The sequence below is a fragment of the Neovison vison genome, chromosome 4 (genome assembly GCF_020171115.1).
Source record: "Neovison vison isolate M4711 chromosome 4, ASM_NN_V1, whole genome shotgun sequence".
Taxonomy (NCBI): domain Eukaryota; kingdom Metazoa; phylum Chordata; class Mammalia; order Carnivora; family Mustelidae; genus Neogale; species Neogale vison.
Genome location: NC_058094.1, coordinates 19,576,685 through 19,598,977, shown reverse-complemented (window position 1 = coordinate 19,598,977; position 22,293 = coordinate 19,576,685). Strand labels below are relative to the sequence as shown.

General features: G+C 39.3%; 1 protein-coding gene across 4 annotated transcripts in view; it reads left to right on the top strand.

Annotated features, from left to right (window-relative positions):
- COL14A1 (collagen type XIV alpha 1 chain) overlaps window positions 1–22,293 on the top strand; it is a 219,313-nt gene that overhangs the window by 156,420 nt on the left and 40,600 nt on the right. For all 4 annotated transcript variants that reach the window (XM_044245032.1, XM_044245031.1, XM_044245033.1 and 1 more), the window contains exons 37-40: window positions 8,261–8,314; window positions 11,946–12,041; window positions 13,218–13,271; window positions 13,876–13,929. In XM_044245032.1, coding sequence (XP_044100967.1) covers window positions 8,261–8,314; window positions 11,946–12,041; window positions 13,218–13,271; window positions 13,876–13,929 — 258 coding nt within the window. The remainder of the gene's footprint in view (window positions 1–8,260; window positions 8,315–11,945; window positions 12,042–13,217; window positions 13,272–13,875; window positions 13,930–22,293) is intronic.

Below are 22,293 nucleotides of genomic sequence, written 5' to 3'. Positions count from 1 at the left end.
CAGACTCCCCACTGAGTGCAGAACCCTCCTTGGGGCTCTGTCTCACAACTCTGAGATCATGACCTTGAAGCCGAAACCAAGACTCAGACACTTAAACAACTGTGCCACCCAGGTGCCCCAGGATGTTCTTTTAAGGAGACTATTGATAGAAAATTTTCAATTTTTGTTCATCACAAAATATTATCATATTTTCATTTCGTATTATCAAAAGATAGTTTTGATGGTTGTTATAGAGATTGTTGATTGTACCCCTGGCATTAGTTGCCCCTGAGTTTTAGCTAAACACATGACCTTCAGCTGGGACTTGACTTCTTAGCATCTGTAAGTAGGTATCACCTTCTGACCAAGATCTGGCCAGTGAGAGAAAAGCAATATGCAACCAACCTAGATGTTGTTCTTAAGTGAAAATGAAATTACTTCCTTATCTCTTCTCGCCTCGCTCAACATATTACTCTAGGAACATGTGGTAATGGTTCACTTTGATAAGCAGTGTCCTGGCACACAGCAGAGTAATAAAATGGAAGCAACTGAGTTTCCACATTGTCATATGTGATAAAGATACTCTATGACACCAAACCAGTTATCAGCTTGGATTTTAATATAAGAGAACAATAAGGTTAATATTGGCATTAATTAAAGCAGTGAGACAACTTTCCAAACTAATAAACGGGAAAATCTTATTTTCAAGATCCCTTTGTCTTTAGTGATCTGAAGTTTGGCCACAGTGTGCTCTGGGGCATGGTTTTAATGTAGATGATCTGCCATTTTGGAAAACTTACGACTTCATGAGTTTGAATGGCAATGTTTCTCGTTAAATTTGGAGTTTTCTTAGTCACTGTCTCCTCAAATATTGCCTCTTTCCTATCATCACCATTATGTTTTTCTAAAATTCGACTGATACACTTTTTTACTTTCAATGTTTCTTAACCTTTTTTATTTCTGCTTTTCTCTCCAGCTTTCTTCTGTGTGATTTCTTCCAAATAAGTTTCTAGTGTATTCTACCTTTAGCTATGTTTAATAAGCTATTAACCTATCCATTGTATTTCTGATTTTGATGATTATGTAGAGCAAAGCTAGAAGTTAAATTTAGTTCCTTTTCAGAACTTCTGGGCATTTCTATACCCTTTCTTCTTTTATAATACTTCAAAACTATTTTTTTCAATATTTTAAACAAAGTTTCTTTTTTTATCTCATCATCTCAATATCTGCATTGTATGTGGTTCTGAGTCTGCCATTTTTCTTTTCTGCTGGTGTTACATTATCTTGTTTCCATATGTATTGTGTGATTTGGGAGGGTGTATATTTGAGCTTGTATTATGTGAAATTTTATCTCGGGGGATATTGTGAGCCAGTTTGGGGCTATATTCCTTCAAAGAATATCTGTGCCGCTTCTGCTAAGCTCCTGGGTACAGAGCCAACTGAAATCCACCTAGACGTTGTTTGCTCCTGACGAGCAATGATCCCTGGATTGTGGGATAATCAGCTTCTGGGTAATGTTACTTAGCAAAGACATTTCCTACTCCTCCCAAAGCTGCATTGGAAGCAACATCTTGGTCCTCCAACTGCTATTTTTTATTGTCCCCCCGCCCCCAATTCACAGTGAAACTTTTCAAGTTCCTCAGCTTTAAAGAACATTTCATTTTCCGCTCTGCTCCCACCGAGTTCACATTTCCTTGCTTTGCACAGGCTCTAACATACAGACTTTGCAGCAATCCTGAACCATTTTCTCCATCTTCCCCCAAGGCAGTCTCTGTCCACATGCTTGCTTCTCTGGCTTTTGTTTCTTCATTTCTGGTATTTATGCATTCAGTTCTTAATTATAATAATGTTTATTTTATTTTAAGCAGCATTAATAAGCTTTATTAGCTGGAGGGTTTTTAAGTGTTTTCATCTGCAATACTGCTGGAACAGGTTGTAAAATATTTACATATGACCTAAGAGTCAGACTTTGTAATGAGAAAAAAGCAGCAGAGAAGTGAAAGAGAAAGGTTGAGCTCTGGCTTGGAGAGAAAGATATAAAATAGGGGAAAGGCTATTGAAATTTTCAAATATTTAAAGTATAGTAAACTATTCAAGAAATAGTATCCCAAACAATATGAAGTAAACCCTGACTAATGATTTAACATAGTTGTGATTATTTTCTCATTCAAGAATTTATATGTGGGTGTTTTTTGCCAATAAAGCTACAAAGGAAATGTAGGAAGTCATGGGTGAATGAACCATATTCCCTTTGCCTAAACTAATCCTTTCTTATTAAAAGGATGGAACTTGGGGCACCTGGGTGGCTCAGTGGGTTGGGCCTCTGGTTCGGCTCAGGTCATGGTCTCGAGGTCCTGGGATCGAGTCCTGCGTCTGGCTCTCTGCTCTGCTAGGAGCCTGCTTCCTCCTCTCTCTCTCTCTTTCTCTCTCTCTGCCTGCCTCTCTGCCTACTTGTGATCTCTCTGTGTCAGATAAATAAATAAATAAAATATTTAAAAAAAAAAAAAAAAGGATGGAAGTTAACATCCACAAAACTGGATTGAATTCTTGTCATGTGCTCAGTGTTGAAGATTAAGGATAAGGTGCAAAACAAGTTACAAATATAAAAGGTTCCAGGCTTTTAGACAAGATGCCTGTGGCATGCGTAGTTGCGAGCCAAATAATCACATTTGAACAAAACCTGCAGTTAAATACCAATCATTGAAGATGCACAGGGAAAGGTAAAGAGTTTGTGCCAGAATGGTATATTAATTGGGAAGACCTGAGCTTGCTGCAAGGAACAGAAAGTTTGACTGGCACAGTAGGGTAAACAATTGGGACATTTAAGTATTTATTGTTTTCTCAACAAAAGATTTAGAGGTGGATGATCCCCCAGGCTTGTCCCAGCCTCCCACTTTCCTTTCTAAAGGCTTGTGGCCTCTTGATGACATTGGCCCAAAGTGGTTAATGTGCCCATTCCTGGTTGCAAAGACGGTGGGGTAAGCAAATCTGTCTTTTTCAGCCTTTGTAGTAGGAAAAATAAAGTAGAGAAGGGAGTCCGAAAAGACTGTTTGGTAGCCAACCAAGAGTGTCTGCCACTCTGAGGAAAAATATTTGCATGCTACATAGCAGCAAAAGGTATGGAATCCAAATATTTAAGGAATTTCTACACATTAAAGAGAAGAAAAAATGCAACCCATTAGAAAACTGAGTAAGGTATAGAAATTAGTAGTTGCATCAAGATGAAATGCCAATGGGCAAAAGTTATAAGTGATGCCCATTAGCATAGTGTTAAGAGAAATGAAAATTAAAATAAGAGTAAAATATTGTTTTCACCAGTTAGTTTGGTAAAAATGTAAAGTTTGACAAGATTGTGGGGGAGGAAAAATAATTTTCCCTCTACCTTCTGGGTTCTTAACTAAGACGCCCTTTTAATAAAAAGATTAACAGAAGAGAAACAATCAGGAGTTTAATAACACGTGTACTTCCTGTATACATTGGAGATACCCAGGAGAACTGAGTAACTCCCCAAAGTGGCTGAAGCCATCACTTTAAATATCATCTTAAGCTAAAGACCCCTCCCCAAAAAAAAGAATTGCAAGGGTGGGGAGTCAGTTTGGGGAGCAAGAGGCTGTTATGCAGTCCCCAGTCTCTGCCTGTTTCATAAGTAAGTTTCTAGAGATTTCTCTAGTTTCTCCCTTTCTTCCTGGTACAGAGAGGGAGACACCTTTACAAATGGGGACATCCCTCATAAATGTAAATGTCTCCTATAAAACTTTTACTCGGTTTTTCCTTTTCAGGGCTTCTCCAGTGTCTGCAGTTTCTTAAATAATCAGGCTGAAATAATCCTTATGCCAAAGGGCACATTGTGAGGTGACAAATTGTGCTCCCTTTCAAGATCAAGTGGTGACTAAAGTTTAGAGAAGTAGGAACCTTCTTAAACTCTTGGTAGATGAGTAAACTGGCACAGCTTTTTTGGAGTTTGACAATATATTGGCCTGCCCACCAAATTTCATTTATAATTCTACTTGTTGATATCCTAAATATTAACATTTGTACTTAAATATTAAAGTTTGTGCTTGAGGGCTGTGTAAGGATGTTAACTACAGAAGTGTTTAAACAGCAAAAGGAAAACAAAAAAAGGGGCATCTGGGTGGCTCAGTCAGTTAAGCTTCTGCGTTTGGCTCTGGTCATGATCCAAGGGTTCTGGGATCGAGCCCCACATCGGGCTCCCTGCTCAGGGGTTATCTGCCTTTCCTTCTCCCTCTGCTCCTCCTCCTGCTTGTGCACTCTCTCGCTCTCTCTCTCTCTCTCAAATAAATAAAAATCTTTTAAAAAATAAACAAAAAAAAAATGTGCAAGCAAACCCTATGTTTCCAGTCATGAATAATGGTTAAACAAACAACTGTATAATCCAATACTTTGTTATTAAGTTAACAATGTTCTTGTTATACTGTTATAAGTTAAATCATATTACATCATAGAAAAGAATCTCTAAAATATATTAAGTTAAAAAAAACTTAGAACTATGTAAAAAGTGTGATGTCACATATGTAATTTATAATACATCATATAATAGCACAATAATACTATAGGTAATATTTTCTATAGGTACATATATGCAGAAAATGCAGTTTTATAATTGTATTTTAAAAGTCTAGTGGAGGGGCACCCAGATGGCTCAGTGGTTAAGTGTCTGCCTTCAGCTCAGGTCATGATCTCAGAGTTCTGGGATCAAACCCCACATTGGGCTTCCTGCTAAGCAGGAAGCCTTCTTCTCCCTCTCCCGCTGCCCTTCCCCTGTTTGTACTCTCTCTCAAATAAATAAAATCTTAAAAAAAAAATAAATGAAAGCCTGGAAGATAAGCAACAAGGTATTGGGCAGGGGAATGAATTTAAGTGTCTAAAACAAGCTGGAAGAAACCTTCGAGATCACCGGGTCCAGTCTTTTCCCACTCATGCGTGTGTTTTGCTGATGGTACACAAAATGCTTTTCAGGGTCCTGTATGTAGTAGGAAATAAATAGGAAACACACACTGAGAAAGCTATTCCATTTTCTTTTTTTTTTAAGATTTTATTTATTTATTTGACAGAGAGAGAGAGAGAGAGGCAGCAAGAGAGGGACCACAAGCAGGGGGATTGGAAGAGGGAGAAGCAGGCTTCCTGCTGAGCAGGGAGCCCGATACAGGGCTCGATCTCAGAACCCTGGGATCATGACCTGAGCCAGAGACAGATGCTTAACAACTGAGCCATCCAGGCACCCCAACCTATTACATTTTCAATGAGCTTTTAATCCTTCTGCTCAGGTGAAAGAGATATTCTCAGTCTGGTGCAAATACTTACTCATCTTTTTTTTTTTTTTTTTTGGATTTGGTTATTTATTTCTTTTTTAAATAAACATATAATGTATTTTTAGCCCCAGAGGTACAGGTCTGTGAATCACCAGGTTTACACACTTCGCAGCACTCACCATAGCACATACCCTCTTCAATGTCCATAACCCCACCACCCTCTCCAAACCCCCTACCCCCAGCAACCCTGTTTGTTTGTGAGATTAAGAGTCTCTTATGGTTTGTCTCCTTCCCAATCCCATCTTGTTTCATTTATTCTTTTCCTACCCCCCAAGCCCCCCATGTTGCATCTCCACTTCCTCATATCAGGGAGATCATATGAGAGTTGTCTTTCTCTGGTTGACTTACTAAGCATAATACCCTCTAGTTCCATCTACGTCGTCGCAAATGGCAAGATTTCATTTCTTTTGATGGCTGCATAGTATTCCATTGTGTATATATACCACATCTTCTTTATCCATTCATCTGTTGATGGACATCTAGGTTCTTTCCATAGTTTGGCTATTGTGGACATTGCTGCTATAAACATTGGGGTGCACATGTCCCTTCAGATTACTACGTTAGTATCTTTAGGGTAAACACCCAGTAGTGCAATTGCTGGGTCATAGGGTAGCTCTATATTCAATTTTTTGAGGAAATTCCATGCTGTTTTCCAGAGTAGTTGCACCAGCTTGCATTCCCACCAACAGTGTAGGAGGGTTCCCTTTTCTCCACATCCTCGCCAGCATCTGTCATTTCCTGACTTGTTGATTTTAGCCGTTCTGACTGGTGTGAGGTGATATCTCATTGTGGTTCTGATTTGTATTTCCCTGATGCCGAGTGATGTGGATCATTTTTTCATGTGTCTGTTGGCCATCTGGATGTCTTCTTTGCAGAAATGTCTGTTCATGTCCTCTGCCCATTTCTTTTTTTTTTCCAATTTATTTATTTTCAGAAAAACAGTATTCATTATTTTTTCACCACACCCAGTGCTCCATGCAAGCCGTGCCCTCTATAATACCCACCACCTGGTACCCCAACCTCCCACCCCCCCCGCCACTTCAAACCCCTCAGACTGTTTTTCAGCGTCCATAGTCTCTCATGGTTCACCTCCCCTTCCAATTTACCCAAATTCCCTACTCCTCTCTAACGCCCCTTGTCCTCCATGCTATTGGTTATGCTCCACAAATAAGTGAAACCATATGATAATTGACTCTCTCTGCTTGACTTATTTCACTCAGCATAATCTCTTCCAGTCCCGTCCATGTTGCTACAAAAGTTGGGTATTCATCCTTTCTGATGGAGGCATAATACTCCATAGTGTATATGGACCACATCTTCCTTATCCATTCATCCGTTGAAGGGCATCTTGGTTCTTTCCATAGTTTGGCGACTGTGGCCATTGCTGCTATAAACATTGGGGTACAGATGGCCCTTCTTTTCACGACATCTGTATCTTTGGGGTAAATACCCAGGAGTGCAATTGCAGGGTCATAGGGAAGCTCTATTTTTAATTTCTTGAGGAATCTCCACACTGTTCTCCAAAGAGGCTGCACCAACTTGCATTCCCACCAACAGTGTAAGAGGGTTCCCCTTTCTCCACATCCTCTCCAACACATGTTGTTTCCTGTTTTGTTAATTTTGGCCATTCTAACTGGTGTAAGGCGATATCTCAATGTGGTTTTAATTTGAATCTCCCTGAGGGCTAATGATGATGAGCATTTTTTCATGTGTCTGATAGCCATTTGTATTTCTTGATTGGAGAAGTGTCTGTTCATATCTTCTGCCCATTTTTTGATGTGTTTGTCTGTTTCGTGTGGGTTAAGTTTGAGGAGTTCATTATAGATCCTGGATATCAACCTTTTGTCTGTACTATCATTTGCAAATATCTTCTCCCATTCCGTGGGTTGCCTCTTTGGTTTTTTGACTATTTCCTTTGCTGTGCAGAAGCTTTTGATTTTGATGAAGTCCCAGAAGTTTATTTTCGCTTTTGTTTCCTTTGCCTTTGGAGACGTATCTGCCCATTTCTTGATTGGATTATTTGTTCTTTGGGTGTTGCTTACTCATCTTTTTAACAAAGAACAAGCCCATGGCTCACAGACTTCAATAGAAACAAAATCTAGCTGAATTGAAACATTATAACATTATAGTATTATTTTATTTTATTTTTTTAATTTCTTTTCAGTGTACCAGAATTCATTGTTTATGTACAATACCCAGTGTTCCATGCAATATGTGCCTTTTAAGTTTACCTTCTATTCTTAATAAGTAATACATTTTTCAATTAACTATAGTGCCAAAATATTTGCTTTTAAGATTAGATTTAAATAAAATAGTCAGTTGGAAAATATTCAGTGTATACACATATATTTTTATGCACATATATACAAAGAATATGTTCCCAAGAATACATATACACATACATAGATATGTATTATGTATGTACATTTTTTCTAGATAAAGAAAATGATATTAAGTAATTGTGCAGGTGGTGCATTAATAAGGCAAAAATATTACAGAGAATGCAAAAAACTGAAGTTCCAGTAACACTGATTAGCCTCTTTTATGGTGTAAATAAAATTAAATTGTTACTATTTTTATATTCTTTTTATAATTTAAAAGAATAATCACAAAGTTGTGGTATAAGACACACAATTTTAGATTAACAGTGTATTTTATTTGCATCTATTAATAGTAGTAGTCTTACACACTAAATTTCAAAAGACCAAAGCTTTTTTTAATTTGAAAGGATTTGGCATAGAAAGCCTTCTCAAACTATGAAATCATCTGCAGGAAGAGGTGAGTCTAGGTGGCAGATTTCCAGTAAAGGATCATAATGAACATATACCATTACACAATGAGTTGGCCTTTATTCAAAATAAGAATTACATAATCCATATTATTGAAGAAAATGGATGAAACATGCTATTTAAGACTTGTCTTTGTGCTAATACTTAACATCTGTTTGCCAGGGTGGTCCAGGACTCCGAGGACCAAAGGGCCAACGAGGTGAACAGGGTCCAAAGGTAATGTTCTCTCTGTATCTCTTTCTCAAAAATAGCAATAATGTAATTTTGGAGTTCAGTACTGTTTACCCTTTGCAGTCTAGAACCCCTTGTGTTTTTGCGAAAAGTTGTGTCTAAGTCTTTTCCCTTATTCTTAAAGACTTCTGTTTTTTCATAAAAGTACTTAAGAACTTTGTGAAAGAAATGTTGGTTTCCAGGTCAAAAATAGAATGTCAGTGTTCTGAGTATTTTAGTTTCCCAGATAGTGTTCTTTCTCTACCTACAACAAAGTAAAGGAGAAAAATCTAATCACAACTAGGCAGCACTCCCTCCCGAGTAATTTCTCAAGTTTTAGAGTCCTACTCCCTCTCCACAAGGTATAATCAAACACACAGCTCTGTTTTGCTTTCTCAATGCCCACGGCCACCACGGGTGCTAGTGTGGGCCATGTGCTGCACAAAGCCACCAGCTGAAATGACCAAGCCTTGCCAAGCCATGTCCACGCACACGTTTTCCTATTTTGCACAAAGGCGCCCTAAGGGATGGGCAGAAGCCCAGCCACTAATTGATTTCAGGCCTCACCATCTTCTATCTGGCTTTTGGCAGATCTTCTAACTGGTCTCCTGGCTCCAGTGATTTTGATTTTCTGATTGATTCTTCACATCTGCCCCCAGATTTATTTCTTTAAAGTTATGCTGTGTCATATCAGACTTTTAAAAACTGTAGTCATTTGCTACTATTGCCTAGAGAGTACAATTCACCTTCCGTGGTGTGGCATTCAAGGCCCTCTGTAATGTGACCCCCGTTTTATTTGTACCTGTTGCCCCACATGATCTCCTCTCCACCCACCTGCAGTCTTGACTTACTGCTTCAGTATAGTCACTCACTCAATTTCCATGGTATTTTTTCTTGGGGAAGAGAACAAAAAATTTTTACTATAAAACTGGAAACAAACGAAGCAAGGTAGAAGCTAACATGGGGGGAGGGGAAAGAAGTAAATGAAAGAAGACTGAAGATAAGGAGGCCCTAGCCAACCCAAAACTCCAATCATGAGATATCTCCTTTTTTGTGGGTTTAATTTTCTGAGATTGTTGCACATATCTTAGGCATAGACTTGATGTTTCTTACCTGGCTCTCTCTCTTCTGGTCCTACAAGGAAGGCCAGTGATTTGAAAGCCTCTTCTCAGACAGCAGTATAGGAGGTCCTCCTCAGTCCCACTTTGGGGCAGTGCCCAGGAGCTCCTGTAGATTCTGGCTTCCTCCTCCCATTGGGGTCCCAGCAGGATCCCATTGTTTTTCCAGCATTCTCACTGAGTGATGATTCTGATTATGAAGACTTGTTAGAAGTTCAAAGATGTTTGATGATCCCAACATTGACCTCTTACCTCTGATAATCCATTTCCAGGACCACTACTGAGGTGGTTGCTTCTCCACAATGATTTTGATGAATCAAAAATATAAAGTTATTTAAGGAAAATAACTTATTTTTTTATATTTTTATTTTTTTATTTATTATTATATTTATATTATTTATTTACTATTATTTATTCATTATTTTATTTATGTTTATATTATTTATATTTATTTTTATATTTTATATTTTATATATTTATAAATATGTAAATATTTTATATATTTATATATTATATATTTTTATTTTATATTTTTATATTTTTTAGAACTTATTTTAGGAAAATATCTTGTTAGACAAAGGATCCTCACATGTCTACCAATGCAATAGTGTAGGAACAGATGACGTATACCTTCCATATGGAAAGCCCATGCTGTGTTATTTTCCATTTTGTGGGTCCATATTTTAATTGTAGCAAACAGATAATAAGAATTATCTTAAATTATCTTAATTTTCTTAATTAATTATCTTAATCATCTTAAAGCAGCCCTGCTGCTGGGCTCTCCAAGTCATTTTGGCTCATACTGTATAGAATAAAATGAGATCACATACCTTCTGCCTTTCTGCTCCACTCTTAGTTCCTTAATAATATTTAATTAATATATATAAACGAGTATAAGTATTAACTAATATTTATCAACTACTGGTTTGTCTCTTCCATCATATTTTTTAAATCTAACTACCTCTGTCTCTCCTCCTCATACACTATGTCTCTTATAAGAATAGTTTTCATTTGTTTTCTGCATCCTCACTTCCAAGTTTTGTTTTGTTTTGGTACATAAATGTTTGTAGCATCTTTATTCACAATAGCAAAAAATTAGAAATGATTCAAACGGTCATTAATAGTGAATGAACAATTTTCTGCATAGCCATGCAATGGAGTCGAAAGGAACATATGATGGAGGCATGAAATAAATGTATGAAACTCAACACCACTCTGACCCATGAAAGAAGCATGAACCAATGAAGTTCACAGTATATAATTCTATTTACATATAACCAGAATCGTACTTAACCTGCATATGACTTCTCTTCCTTTAAGAATCCTGTAAAATTGCTCTTATTAAGGTCACCGATTACCTCCTTGTTATCAAATCCACGGGCTACAGTTTCATTCCTATCTTATATGAGGTCTCTACAGCATTTGATACGGTTGGGCACCTTCCTATTAGAAATTCTCGCCCCCCTACCTTTGGCCTTTCCTACACTGCTCAGGCTTCTCTTTCTCCCCTTTCTACCTGCTTTTCATCTCATCTTTCCAGTTTCTTCTGTTACTGTCTCAGCAGTCTCCTTAAGAACCTCACCTACACACACGTCTCCAGCAACTCCAAAATCCATCCCAGCTCAGACATCTCTCAATCCCCAGACTGTTGGACGTGTCCACACGGTTATCCCCATGAACTTGAAACGTAACCGATTACGCTCATTATCTGCCCCACTTTTTCTTCTGCGTTGCTTGTCCCAAGTAACGGATTCATCAGCTTCACATTTAACATGATATCCAGGTGTTGGAAATCTTAACTTTCACTAGTTTTCACTGGAGTCCCAGAATGAGAGAAGGACAAGGAGAAGAAGTTGAGGAGGTAGTATTTCTGAAACTAGGATTACAGAGGTGACAGAGCTTAAGCCAAATCACAAGGTCCTAACTGTGGAAATAAGAGTTCCTAATAGAACAGGAGTGCCTGATTCTGAGAAGAAAAGAAATCAAGTAATAGTGCCCCAAGGGCAGTCATGAGGCAGACAAGGTAGAGGCACGAAGGGATGGTGGGATCAAGAGGAGGAAGCAAACAGGGACTGGGTGCAAAATCTTCAGTAACTCAGGAGTGCCCCCAAGATGGGTGGCTGACAGGGATGGAGGTGGAGAGAATGTAGTTCAGCCAGATGGGATGAACCTCCATGCCACAGACCAGGAGGGTGGTCTCGAAGTACTTTCTATCTTTCGGAATTGTTATGGAGTGTGGGGGGTCTCGTTACTCACATAGTTGGCATAGCCTTCTTATTTACGGAAGAAAAAAATTAAAGTTGCAACAACCCCTGTGTGTTTACTCTTTTGGTTTACTGATGACATCTTGTCTGGGAGGTGTACCATCTGAAGCGTGTTGTCTTGCTATCTTGTCAGCGTTTTGTGTCTCAGGAACATCTCTGTAAGGAAATAAATTACAAGTGCTCTAAGCAGAAATACCGTTTGAGTACCAAAAATCTAACTTGCCTCTGGAATGATTTTCTTCTCTTGTGTTCCAGGGACCAGAGGGCCCTCGAGGTGACACAGGTCCTCCAGGACCCCAGGGCCCCCCTGGACCCCAAGGACCAAGTGGTCTGTCCATTCAAGGAATGCCTGTGAGTAGTGTGTAAACATTTGGGTGGATTTTATTGGGATCCCTTTTCCATGAGTTCTAAAGAGTGAACTTTTGTCTTCTGTGCCCTTTATACAATGAGCCTCAGTCCCTTTCAACCCCTAAAAAAAAGAATTGAGAAATGGAAGTATTAACTGAGAGATCATGAGTTCATTCATTAGCTAATTTTTTGTTAAGCGTTGATGGTTTTTACAAATAGTTACATCCACACAGAATAGGTATATCTATAAGCAATTTGCCTAAGGAGAGAAATGGGGCTATGACAATTATTATCCTTTTTCTTGTTGGATCAAGTCCTTAACAGAGGTAATAAAATCTAGAAAGTAACAAATTCAAGTTGTTCACTATGGATATGTAGTAATCATGGATATAGATTGACGGAAGCCATTTATTTATGATTTTTATCTCAATGGGCATCAAACGACAGGGCATTTAGCTGGAGTTTGGGATTATAGACAGTGTATTTTATATAGCCAACTCTATTTGTAAAAGCTGTTTGTATCATGGAAAACAAATTTAATACCACTTACTGATTGTCATTAATCTTCCTCTAGGGATCAAGATTTCAAGAATAAAACCAATTTCTATAAACCAAAATTAATATTAGAAGCAAACAAGTCTTTTAATCACATTTTTAGCCATCTTTCTGGGCATATAACTCTGTCTCCCTCACTGAGAAATTTCCTGTTCTGGGTTATTTTCACGGTTTAGAAAGCATTAGCATTCCAGTGACTCAATTGGTACTACTACTAGTAAGTCTTTGTTAAGGTCTTGCTACCTGCCACGTTCTATGTTTGCTTTTCTGTTCCTATATCTTTCTAGCCAAAACAAAAGCAGAATTGTAGATAGATGTGAACCTCAAAAATCTGAGCTATCAATAGTATCAAACTGTTCAGTCTCTCCTCCACAGATGTATAGTATGGGCTCACCCATATCAGATCGTGTTCTGTGTTTAAAATGTTCCACTGTATAAATGTTCAGCTCCGTAGGCATGCTTACATATGGGGGGTAGCATATGTGGGAAGCGAAACATGCTGTATTTGGGTGTTAGCATGAAAGCAAGTTAATGCTGACAATGTTAGAACAGTCAGTGGAGAGAAAGAAGAGATGAAGAATTTACCCTACCTGAATGTAACCCCAAATGCTTTTGGCTATTCAGGGAATGCCGGGTGCTAAAGGAGAAAAAGGAGAGACTGGCCTTCCTGGCCCACAGGTATGAGTTTCACTTTTTAAGTCTGCTTTAAAACAAACAAACAAAAAAAACAAAACAAAACAAAAAAAAAACACCTTAGCTTGGGGCGCCTGGATGGTTCAGTCAGTTAAGCATCCAAGTCTTGATTTCCGCTCAGGTCCTGATCTCAGGGTTGTGGGATCAAGCCCCACATCAGGCTCCATATGGAGCCTGCTTAAGATTGTCTGTCTCCTTCTCTCTCTGTCCCCCACCAAATGCTCTTAGCTTTAGAGCCTTACCGAGGTGGGGGGTTTGGGGCGGAAAGCTGTAGCTTCTAAAGTCAACTGTGATTTTAGCAGTAAGTGTTTTCTGTATTAAAGACTGTTAGCCTGTATTCATTCACCTTAGTTGTCTCTGAGAGTCATATAGAATTTCCCGAGGACAAGTCTCGGTGGGGGACATTTCTTTCATACAAATCATTTCTGGATTCTGAATTTAATAGTATAAATTTATACTGTTTATATAAACAGTTCTAAATACTGTTAAATTGTTTGGAGCCCTTGATCTATTTCAGGGAAGGTGGGTAGAAAGGCAATTGATTTCCAATTTCTGTGACTCTAATTTTTTTGGTCCTTGCTCTACCTAGGGTGTCCCAGGAGGCATTGGTTCACCAGGACGCGATGGCTCTCCAGGCCAGAGGGTAAGGCCCTGCCCAAGGTTGTTAGCGCATTAGACTTCTTACCAAGACATTCTTTATTTCTGGTAGTTTTCTAATAAGGAAGTGAAACTAGATGGTTTTTTCCTTATTATTCCTTCTATCTACATTCTGCCTATCCTCTGTCTCTTTCCCCTCATTGACCTCTTCCATTAGTTTCATCAAAACCTGAGAACTTTTATCAAACCTTCCCAAATTAATGACACCTCTTTCTGAACATCCCCATAACCAGAATGCAACTTGCACTGAATTATGTGCATTGGTTTAGCAGATTTTCCAGGTTTTTTTTTTTTCAATTTTCTAGGCACAAACCCAAAGGAAATCAAGGATCACAGGAGTTGAAATTTAAGCATTACGACTATCCACAGTGTTCTTCATTTATTTGATATATGTCAATATGTCTTTTAACCTACCCATATGGACAGCAATGAGGATAGGAAAGTTATTGCAAGCAGAGAACAGAATCTACAAAGGCATGAAGATGAAGAGAAAGTGGGCCATTTCCCATATTGCACAGACAGTGTGGCTAGGGAGTAGAGTGCAGTGTGTGAATGTGTGTGTGCATATTTGTGTACCCACACGTGCACACATTTAAATTTGGGAAGACTGTCAAGGAGTGAAACTGGAGAGGTAAACACAAATTCAAGTTAATCTTTTTTTGGTTTTTTTTTAACTGTCACTGATTCAGGATATGGGAGGCTCTACAGTTTCCCTCAAGACAAAATTATATGGAGCGGCAACCAGTTAGGTCCAATCCAATGAAGGCCAGCACATTTGGCGTGCACTGCTTATTTTTGTTACAACTTACCCACTGGGATAGCAAGTGGCTGGAAGACTCATTTGTCTATTCAAACAAGACCTGCCTTTAGCTCAGAGTGGCTATATGGCTCAAAATAAGGAGATCGTTTTTTTCTATAGAAATATAGGTATGGGGCCTTAAATTCCTTCCATGTTCTTTTTTTTTTTTTCACCAAACTTTCATTTGCTTAAAAATCTCAGTTTAGTCTTTGCCCATTAAATGGAACTACTCAGTCTGTAAATCATGTACATGTAACTGTAAAGTTAGATTTATGTAGGTTTCTTGTGTATGTGGAAGGAGTATTTAGAAATATTTATATGTTTTGGCAAATGGCTTAGGTTAAGATCCTGTTCGGTTACACACCTAGAATCTTTCATGATGCCTGAAGCTCTGGAAATGGCAATTCTAAAGATTTGGTTCAGTGAATTTACTTGATTTATCTATGCGTGGAGATGAGTCTTGGCAGAGAACTCCCAAATCAAACATATTGGATTGGTGTTTGAATCATTTGGTTTTAGAATTCTTTCTTTGAAAAATTATTTTTTTCCTTTTGAAACCTATATACTAACACAGATTTTTTATAATTATTTTGCTATTTCTTCAAACATGTTTTTAAAGAACGAACAGTCTTAGAGCTGTAATAAAGTGATGAGATATCTGTATGTGGATTTTTTTGTCCTTTCTCCCCCAGTTTGGAGACAAAAAAAACCTTTCAGAATGTGTTTAGTTCCCATTTTGAAAAATTCTTGGTTGCAGATGACTTACTGGCTTTCAGGAGATACTCGTTCTTTGCAGACTCATGTTTAAAAAATATTGTGCCAATTCTGTGACAGTTGTTTTAGAAAAGGAAAATAGTATTTCAGTGTGGAACTTTAAGGGGTGCCATTCACACAGAATAAAATATAATGGCGCCCCCTAGAGCTGTACAACATTGCAACCCTGCTTGAGGGAGAAGCTGCATAGATCTTATTTAATAAGTTATTAGTTGAGCACTTATCTTAATTGAGCACATACTACATGCCGTGTGCTGGGCTCAGCCTGGAGAGAGTTCTCCAATGCTCCAGAGCAGAAGGATCCAGAAGAAGAAAGACTTTCAATAGTTAAGGAGGCAATTCCTAGACCATCTGCTTATCGGACATGGAAGGATGTGGTGGTGTCAGAAACTTGACTCTTAACCTGGGATAACAAATGGGTCTTCTTCAGACACAGCAGAGAAGGAAGGAAAAGTGGGTGAAAACAGAGTTGTTTAGGTGGCTCTGATCTATGGGGGCTTAAGGAAAGTGAAAGGTCTAAAATAATGAGTTACTGAGCAGGATTGTAAAGTAGGAGGTCCCAAGCCAAGATTTATGGGGGTCCCAGCAGATCCAGGACACAGAGTACCTTGATGGAAGACCGCATCCTTCTGGGACAACAGGTCTCCGTGGCTCAGCAGTGGGAGACAGGTGTCACTGAGAGTCCTAGGGACAAAACTTCATGATTATTCCTCCACTACCTTGGCCATTTAAAAGGCAAAGAAGAGAAGAAAAGAAATAATAACAACCGCAGTATAGAACAGGCACTGGATGCTAAAAGACTTCCCACTGAAATGCCTGAAAAGCCACTTCCAGAAAAACGTCCAGTTAGGCTTGACCACCCAGGGAATCGGGAAGGCAGTGCTATGTTGTCCTTTCATCCCACTACCAGCTGAAATCACTTCCTGTTGTCTCACCTTCATGGTCCCTAATCCTGAGTGGAAAGCCCACTGTAGACAGAGAAGGGAGCAGTTGGAATAAATCTGGTTGATGGTTTCCAACCCGTGCCTCTCGGTCCTTGGACTATCTCGGAGGTGAGAGCGGGAGGCAGGCTGAAGAGCAGTGGGTTACTCCTTCCTGCTCACCCATCGTTCTTTTTCATCTCTGTCTTCTTGTTGACAGGTAAGAACTCCCAGCCCAGAGGCAGCACCCTCCCTTTGACTCCCAGTTTAAGGAAAGATTAGCACGTCTTTCCTAGAGCTGGCGTCAATGTTACCCCCTTAATTTGGCCTGGAAGGAGGGAGAGCTTAGCAAAAATAAAAGGAAAAAGATTAAACATCTCCTCTTTAAACAGGGAACATGTTTTCTAATGTTCCTGGCTTATTCTGGCTTTTCCCAAGGGGAATCTTGGACTCTTAGAGACAACTCATACTCAGCGCTGGGCCTGGGGCCATAAGCTCGTCCAGCAAAAGTTGGACTTCTTCACTGAACAAGCCTTGGCCTCTTGCTGGCAAGTGACAAAACATGGTGCAGGGCCACATTTTAAAAGGCAACAATGGCTAAGAGAGGAGGTCTCAAATGTTCATGCCACAAACAAGAAATGGTCACCATGTGATGGGATGGAAGGGTAACGAAGGTTATGGTGGCGATCATTTTGCAATATATAAATGTATCCAATCAGCACATTGGTACCATATGTCAATGATCTCTCAGTAAAGCTGAGAAGAAATTGTATATTCAAAAAATAAAAAATTTAAGAAGGTAACTATGTATAACCGCTCAAATCAAGACTCAATGGGTGTCTATGGGTGTAGACACCTTCATTCCCAACCATTCTGGCCAACAACATTCAGGGCACCTCTTTCTTTTTCACTATATGTCTTGCCATCTCCCCCTTCTTCCTCCCTCTTCTTTCCTTGGTGTCTGTGACCCTAGGGCTTTCCTGTGATCTTTGAGCTCCTCTGATGAAGGGTGGGTCTCAGCCTCCACCCTAGACATCCGGTGGTCCTTAGCAAAACTAGGAAGAACAGGCAAGGCAGGGATGATAAACAGAAGAAATGAGGGTATGAACAGAAAAGGGAGGAAAACATAGAAAACCAACCTCTTTTCCAGTTCTGAGGTTCGCTGACATCCAAGACCATGAGCTTTCTGTCGAACAGTCCACATAGAAACTGTAAAAATTATTTTTATTTTCCAATTCTTAATAGGGTTATATAAAAACGGCTGAGAGATAAGAAATAAAAATGACAAGGAGGTAGAGCTTTTATGGCACCTGGAAGATAGTAATTCCTCCATTGTCTGAATACAGAGGGTTTTCATTTTTAAATTCCAAATGAACTGAATTTGGAAAGCTTCCTTTGCCCCAGGTTACTGTTCCCTGCATTTCCATGCCATAACCACAGCCTTCCTTTCTCAGCTGCAAAAAATGAAATAGTAAAAAAAAAAAAAAAAAAAAAAAAAATTCTGCATATGAATTCTGCTGACCTTGCAAGGTTGTGAAAAGCAGGATGGGCCGGTGCTGAATATGATAGATTTGGGCCATTAGCCAGGCCTGAGTTTGAACCCTTACCATAATGACATTGGACCGGTTGCTTACTATTTCCAAGCCTCACTTTATTCTCATCTGTGAAGCAGAAAAAATATTTGACTCCGTAGAGTTACTGAGGGAATAAATTCATAGAAAGAATTTCTATATAAAAATTTAATTTTAGCTTATTTTAATATTCACTGTTTTCAATGTGAACCTCATAAGTCAGGACAGTATACTATTTTATAATGCCTGTGCTTGACATATTAAGATGGCTTAGAAGATTTTAAAGAACTATAAAAAAGAGCCTGAAGAAAAAGCAAAGGTTTGTTGCTTTTGTTTAACTTTCTTGGATTCCACATTGAAAGGACACTTGGAACATGCTTCCTTTTGATGTGGGTTCCAGCTCAATGTATATAAAGGCTGTTTTTGTAATGAATGTCCCGTTTCATCAAAGTGAGTTGGACTTAAAATATCCTTGAGAAATGGAACTCTAGTTATCTGGATTTAATTCCTGTCACCAATGTTGAGCAGCGATGAGAGACTGATCTAGGAAATATTTTGTTAAATATGAAGATTCAAGATAATATCCCCCTTGAGTATCTTCCTCATTCAGAAGAGGAAATGTTTAGCCATCACAAAACTAGTGGGGAGGATGATTTGATTTTCCTTCTTGTGAGCCTAGACGGGTTTTTATAAATCATCCACAGCGATAGACAGTATACACCATTGGAACTTCACAGCTTATCTGAATAAAAATGGCAAGAATCATTATTACTAATTATTGACTAAGTGCAGGTGCTTTACAATGGATGTTCTGTAATCTTCAGAAGGACCACGAAAGCCAAACCCTGTTTCTCCACTGTATAGATGAAGAATCTGGAGCTTTAAAAAAAAGGGGTGGGGGCAGCACAATACCATTCAGCTAGCAAGTGTTGGAGCCAGGATTATGGTCCATCTCTCTGGTTCCAACACTGAGCTCTTTCTTTCCACAAAATTCGGTTTCATAAAGGTCACTGGGAGATTTTGTTCATGTAGGAAAGTCTTCAATTCGAGATATTTAATAAACAGGATGGAAGATATCTTGCCTTGAATTTGGGGGCTGGAAGAAACCAGTTTGGGCTACTTGGTGAAGCAGAAGTTGATAGTTCCCACAGAGGAATAGCTTTTGATTACTTTTCACGCTTATTTGGATGGTGACACATCTGGACACAATTGAGAGCAGTTACTTAGGGAATTTGTAATATGTTTTAACCAGTTTACAGACACTCCTGTTGGAGCCTAGGGCATGGATGAAATCTGCCTTGCTCTCTGGTCTCAGGCCATCCTTCAGGGTCAGGCCAGATGCTTAATATTTGCAAGCCAGTGGTTCCCCAATGTCAGGGATCAAGGCACTCCAAGTTTTGCTTTGTTTTGGGGCACACCAATTCCTGGGCTTCGACCTCAGAGAATCAGATATGCAAGGTATTAGGTGTGACTTTGGAATTTGTAGTTTTAAAAAGCTTAATGCTTCTCAGGTGCCTGGGTGGCTCAGTAGGTTAAGCCTCTACCTTCGGCTCACGTCATGATCTCAGAGTCCTGGGATCGAGTCCTGCATTGGGCTTTCTTCTTAGCAGGGAGCCTCCTTCCCCCACCCTTTTCTCTCTCTGCCTGCCTTTCTGCCTACTTGTGACCTCTGTTTGTCAAATAAAATCTTTAAAAAAAATAAAAAGAAATAAAAAGCTTAATGCTTCTCATAATCAGCTGGGATTTAGAATCACTGGATAGTACAGCGGGTTAGGCCTATTGTATGGCTAAGTAATTCCTTGCACAGAATTTTGCTGCTGCTTTAATTCACCCAAGTCATCACTTCGGGTTACTAAAAATATGTTTGTATTTCTCTCTATATATATACATTAAATTACATATGTAATATATACATGTATGGACATATTAAGTGTATTGTGCATATATATGTAAATATGTGCACGTTTGTATATCTATTTATAGGCACACACAGATACTGTGTGTGTGTGTCTGAAAATTCCCCAGGGTGGCTCAACATGGTGCCACACATAAGGACTGATCTTGGGTATCGAGGCTGGGCCAGTGTTTACAGAGTCTGTGGCTTGTTGGTGCTTGGCCTCTTACTCTGGCGGTTGGGCGTAATCCTTTGCTACAAGTAGCAGCCTTATTTCTCATGGCTGACTGCCTTGCTGGGATGTCTGCTGGTGCTCACAGCAGTCCAGACCCATGCCACAGGGTGGAGATCATCCAGCAGGAGTTTCTTCAAGTGTTTTTCTGACCCTCACCACTTGGGTTTGCTTCCTCTAAGCAAACTCATCGGACGCCAGCTGTGTGGACAGCCCACTCTACCTTAGAGCACGGTGGAAGTCAAAGGACAGTAACAATCGGCATGTTCCAGTATCTGGGCTTAATATCTGTGACTCACCATTCCAGGCTTCAGAAAAGGCATGGGTGGTGTGGTGTGTATCATGATTGAGTCACGAGTTCTGAGCGCCATGTGATAGCTGCATAAACGTAAATATTCTGCTTCTGACTTTAATTTTAATTACAACACTCTTTGTGGGCACATCAGTTTCCGCTGCTAAGTGCCAGAGGCACAGAACTTAGAAACTGTAAACCTTCCTTACAGGAAATTTGTATATATATTATATATTTTCCAAAGCAGCGCAAGGGAAACGGCAAAATGGACATTAATGAATGGTTAACTAAATGTCTGTAAAACAGTATACTTTGCCAGTTTCGTCCATAGGTAAATTTAGTATTCATTCAAATATCAGTGATTTTTGAAAGCAAATGTGAGGGCTAATTTCCCTTTGAGGATAAATCACAGCCAAACATAATTTAGTAACTTGCTCATAGCCACCTCTTTTCAAAAACAAATTCTAAAAATCCCTTCAAGTTTTTAGAGCAAAACTCACTTTTAATGTGGGTTGTGGGTGCATATTAAGATGTTGAGGTGAGAATCTCAGAAAAAGAAAAATGTCTGGAGTTATTCGGGTTCTAAAACATGCCTTTTTGTGGGTGACAGACTTCAGGCTCTTGGAAAAATATGTTTGTCGGCTTAAGTGAATGTCTACATTATGCTTATCTCTTCAGCTTCCCTGCTATTCATTCTTCATTGCGTGCTTGGGGTTTCCACTTTTTATGAGGGTGCTTAACCCACAAGCACACATCTTTCCAGATTGGCTAGCATATATGAAATGGAAAATTTATAGGTACAGAAATGTTCTGGGAAATGCAAACACATTCTGAGCTGAGATGGGTTGAAGACCGTTCCTCCAGTGAGCTTTGATCAAGATTAAGCTGGATCACAAATGAATTTGCCATTCATTTTGCCTTGTAACATGCAGACATTTTACAGAGTTTTTCTTTTCACCAAGTTTATTGCTTTTATATATTTAAAAAAAAAACAAAACCTGCTTCCCTTGCTCCTCACCCTGAGATGAAGAGGTGAGAAGGGGGACCTGAGCCCTGGCTAAGCATTGCCCAGCTTGCAAAGATGGGCTAAAACATGGCACCACAGCGATACTTGAGCAGGGAGATTCATGCAGTAGCCCAGCCCTCCCAGGTCCCTTGATTTAAACATCTCCCTGGTGAAGCCCTCTCTCCCTTCCTATGCCAGGATGAGCTGCTCTTCCTACATGTTCCCATGGAACTCTCTCGTCCATCATCATAACACTGTCATTTTCTATCAGTCGTTGGCTATAGGCTTTGCTCAAAACCGTAAGCTCCTTGGAAAGACAGTCTCATTCATCATCAGCTATCCAGATCCTACCAGAATGCACAGCACAGAGTAGCTTTGCAAATACTTTTTTTTTAAAAGATTTTATTTATTTATTTATCAGAGAGAGAGGGAGAGAGAGCGAGCACAGGCAGACAGAGAGGCAGGTAGAGGCAGAGGGAGAAGCAGGCTCCCTGCCGAGCAAGGAGCCCGATGTGGGACTCGATCCCAGGACGCTGGGATCATGACCTGAGCCGAAGGCAGCTGCTTAACCAACTGAGCCACCCAGGCGTCCCTGCAAATACTTTTCTAATGTGACAAATGTGTGGCTTACAACTAATAATCTTTCAAAGGTAAATTTACTCGTGTGATCAAAAAATTAAAATGTAAAACAATTTACACGATGAAAAATGGGAAGTTTTTATTTTCTAGGGTTAGGAAAAAACTTCGAAAAAAATGTGTTTGATGATGTCTCTAAAATGGTATTCAGAGTAACATCCTTTTAGTTATAACAATGTGGAATAAGAACATTTTAATTTGCAATCAGGGAAACGGGTAACTCACA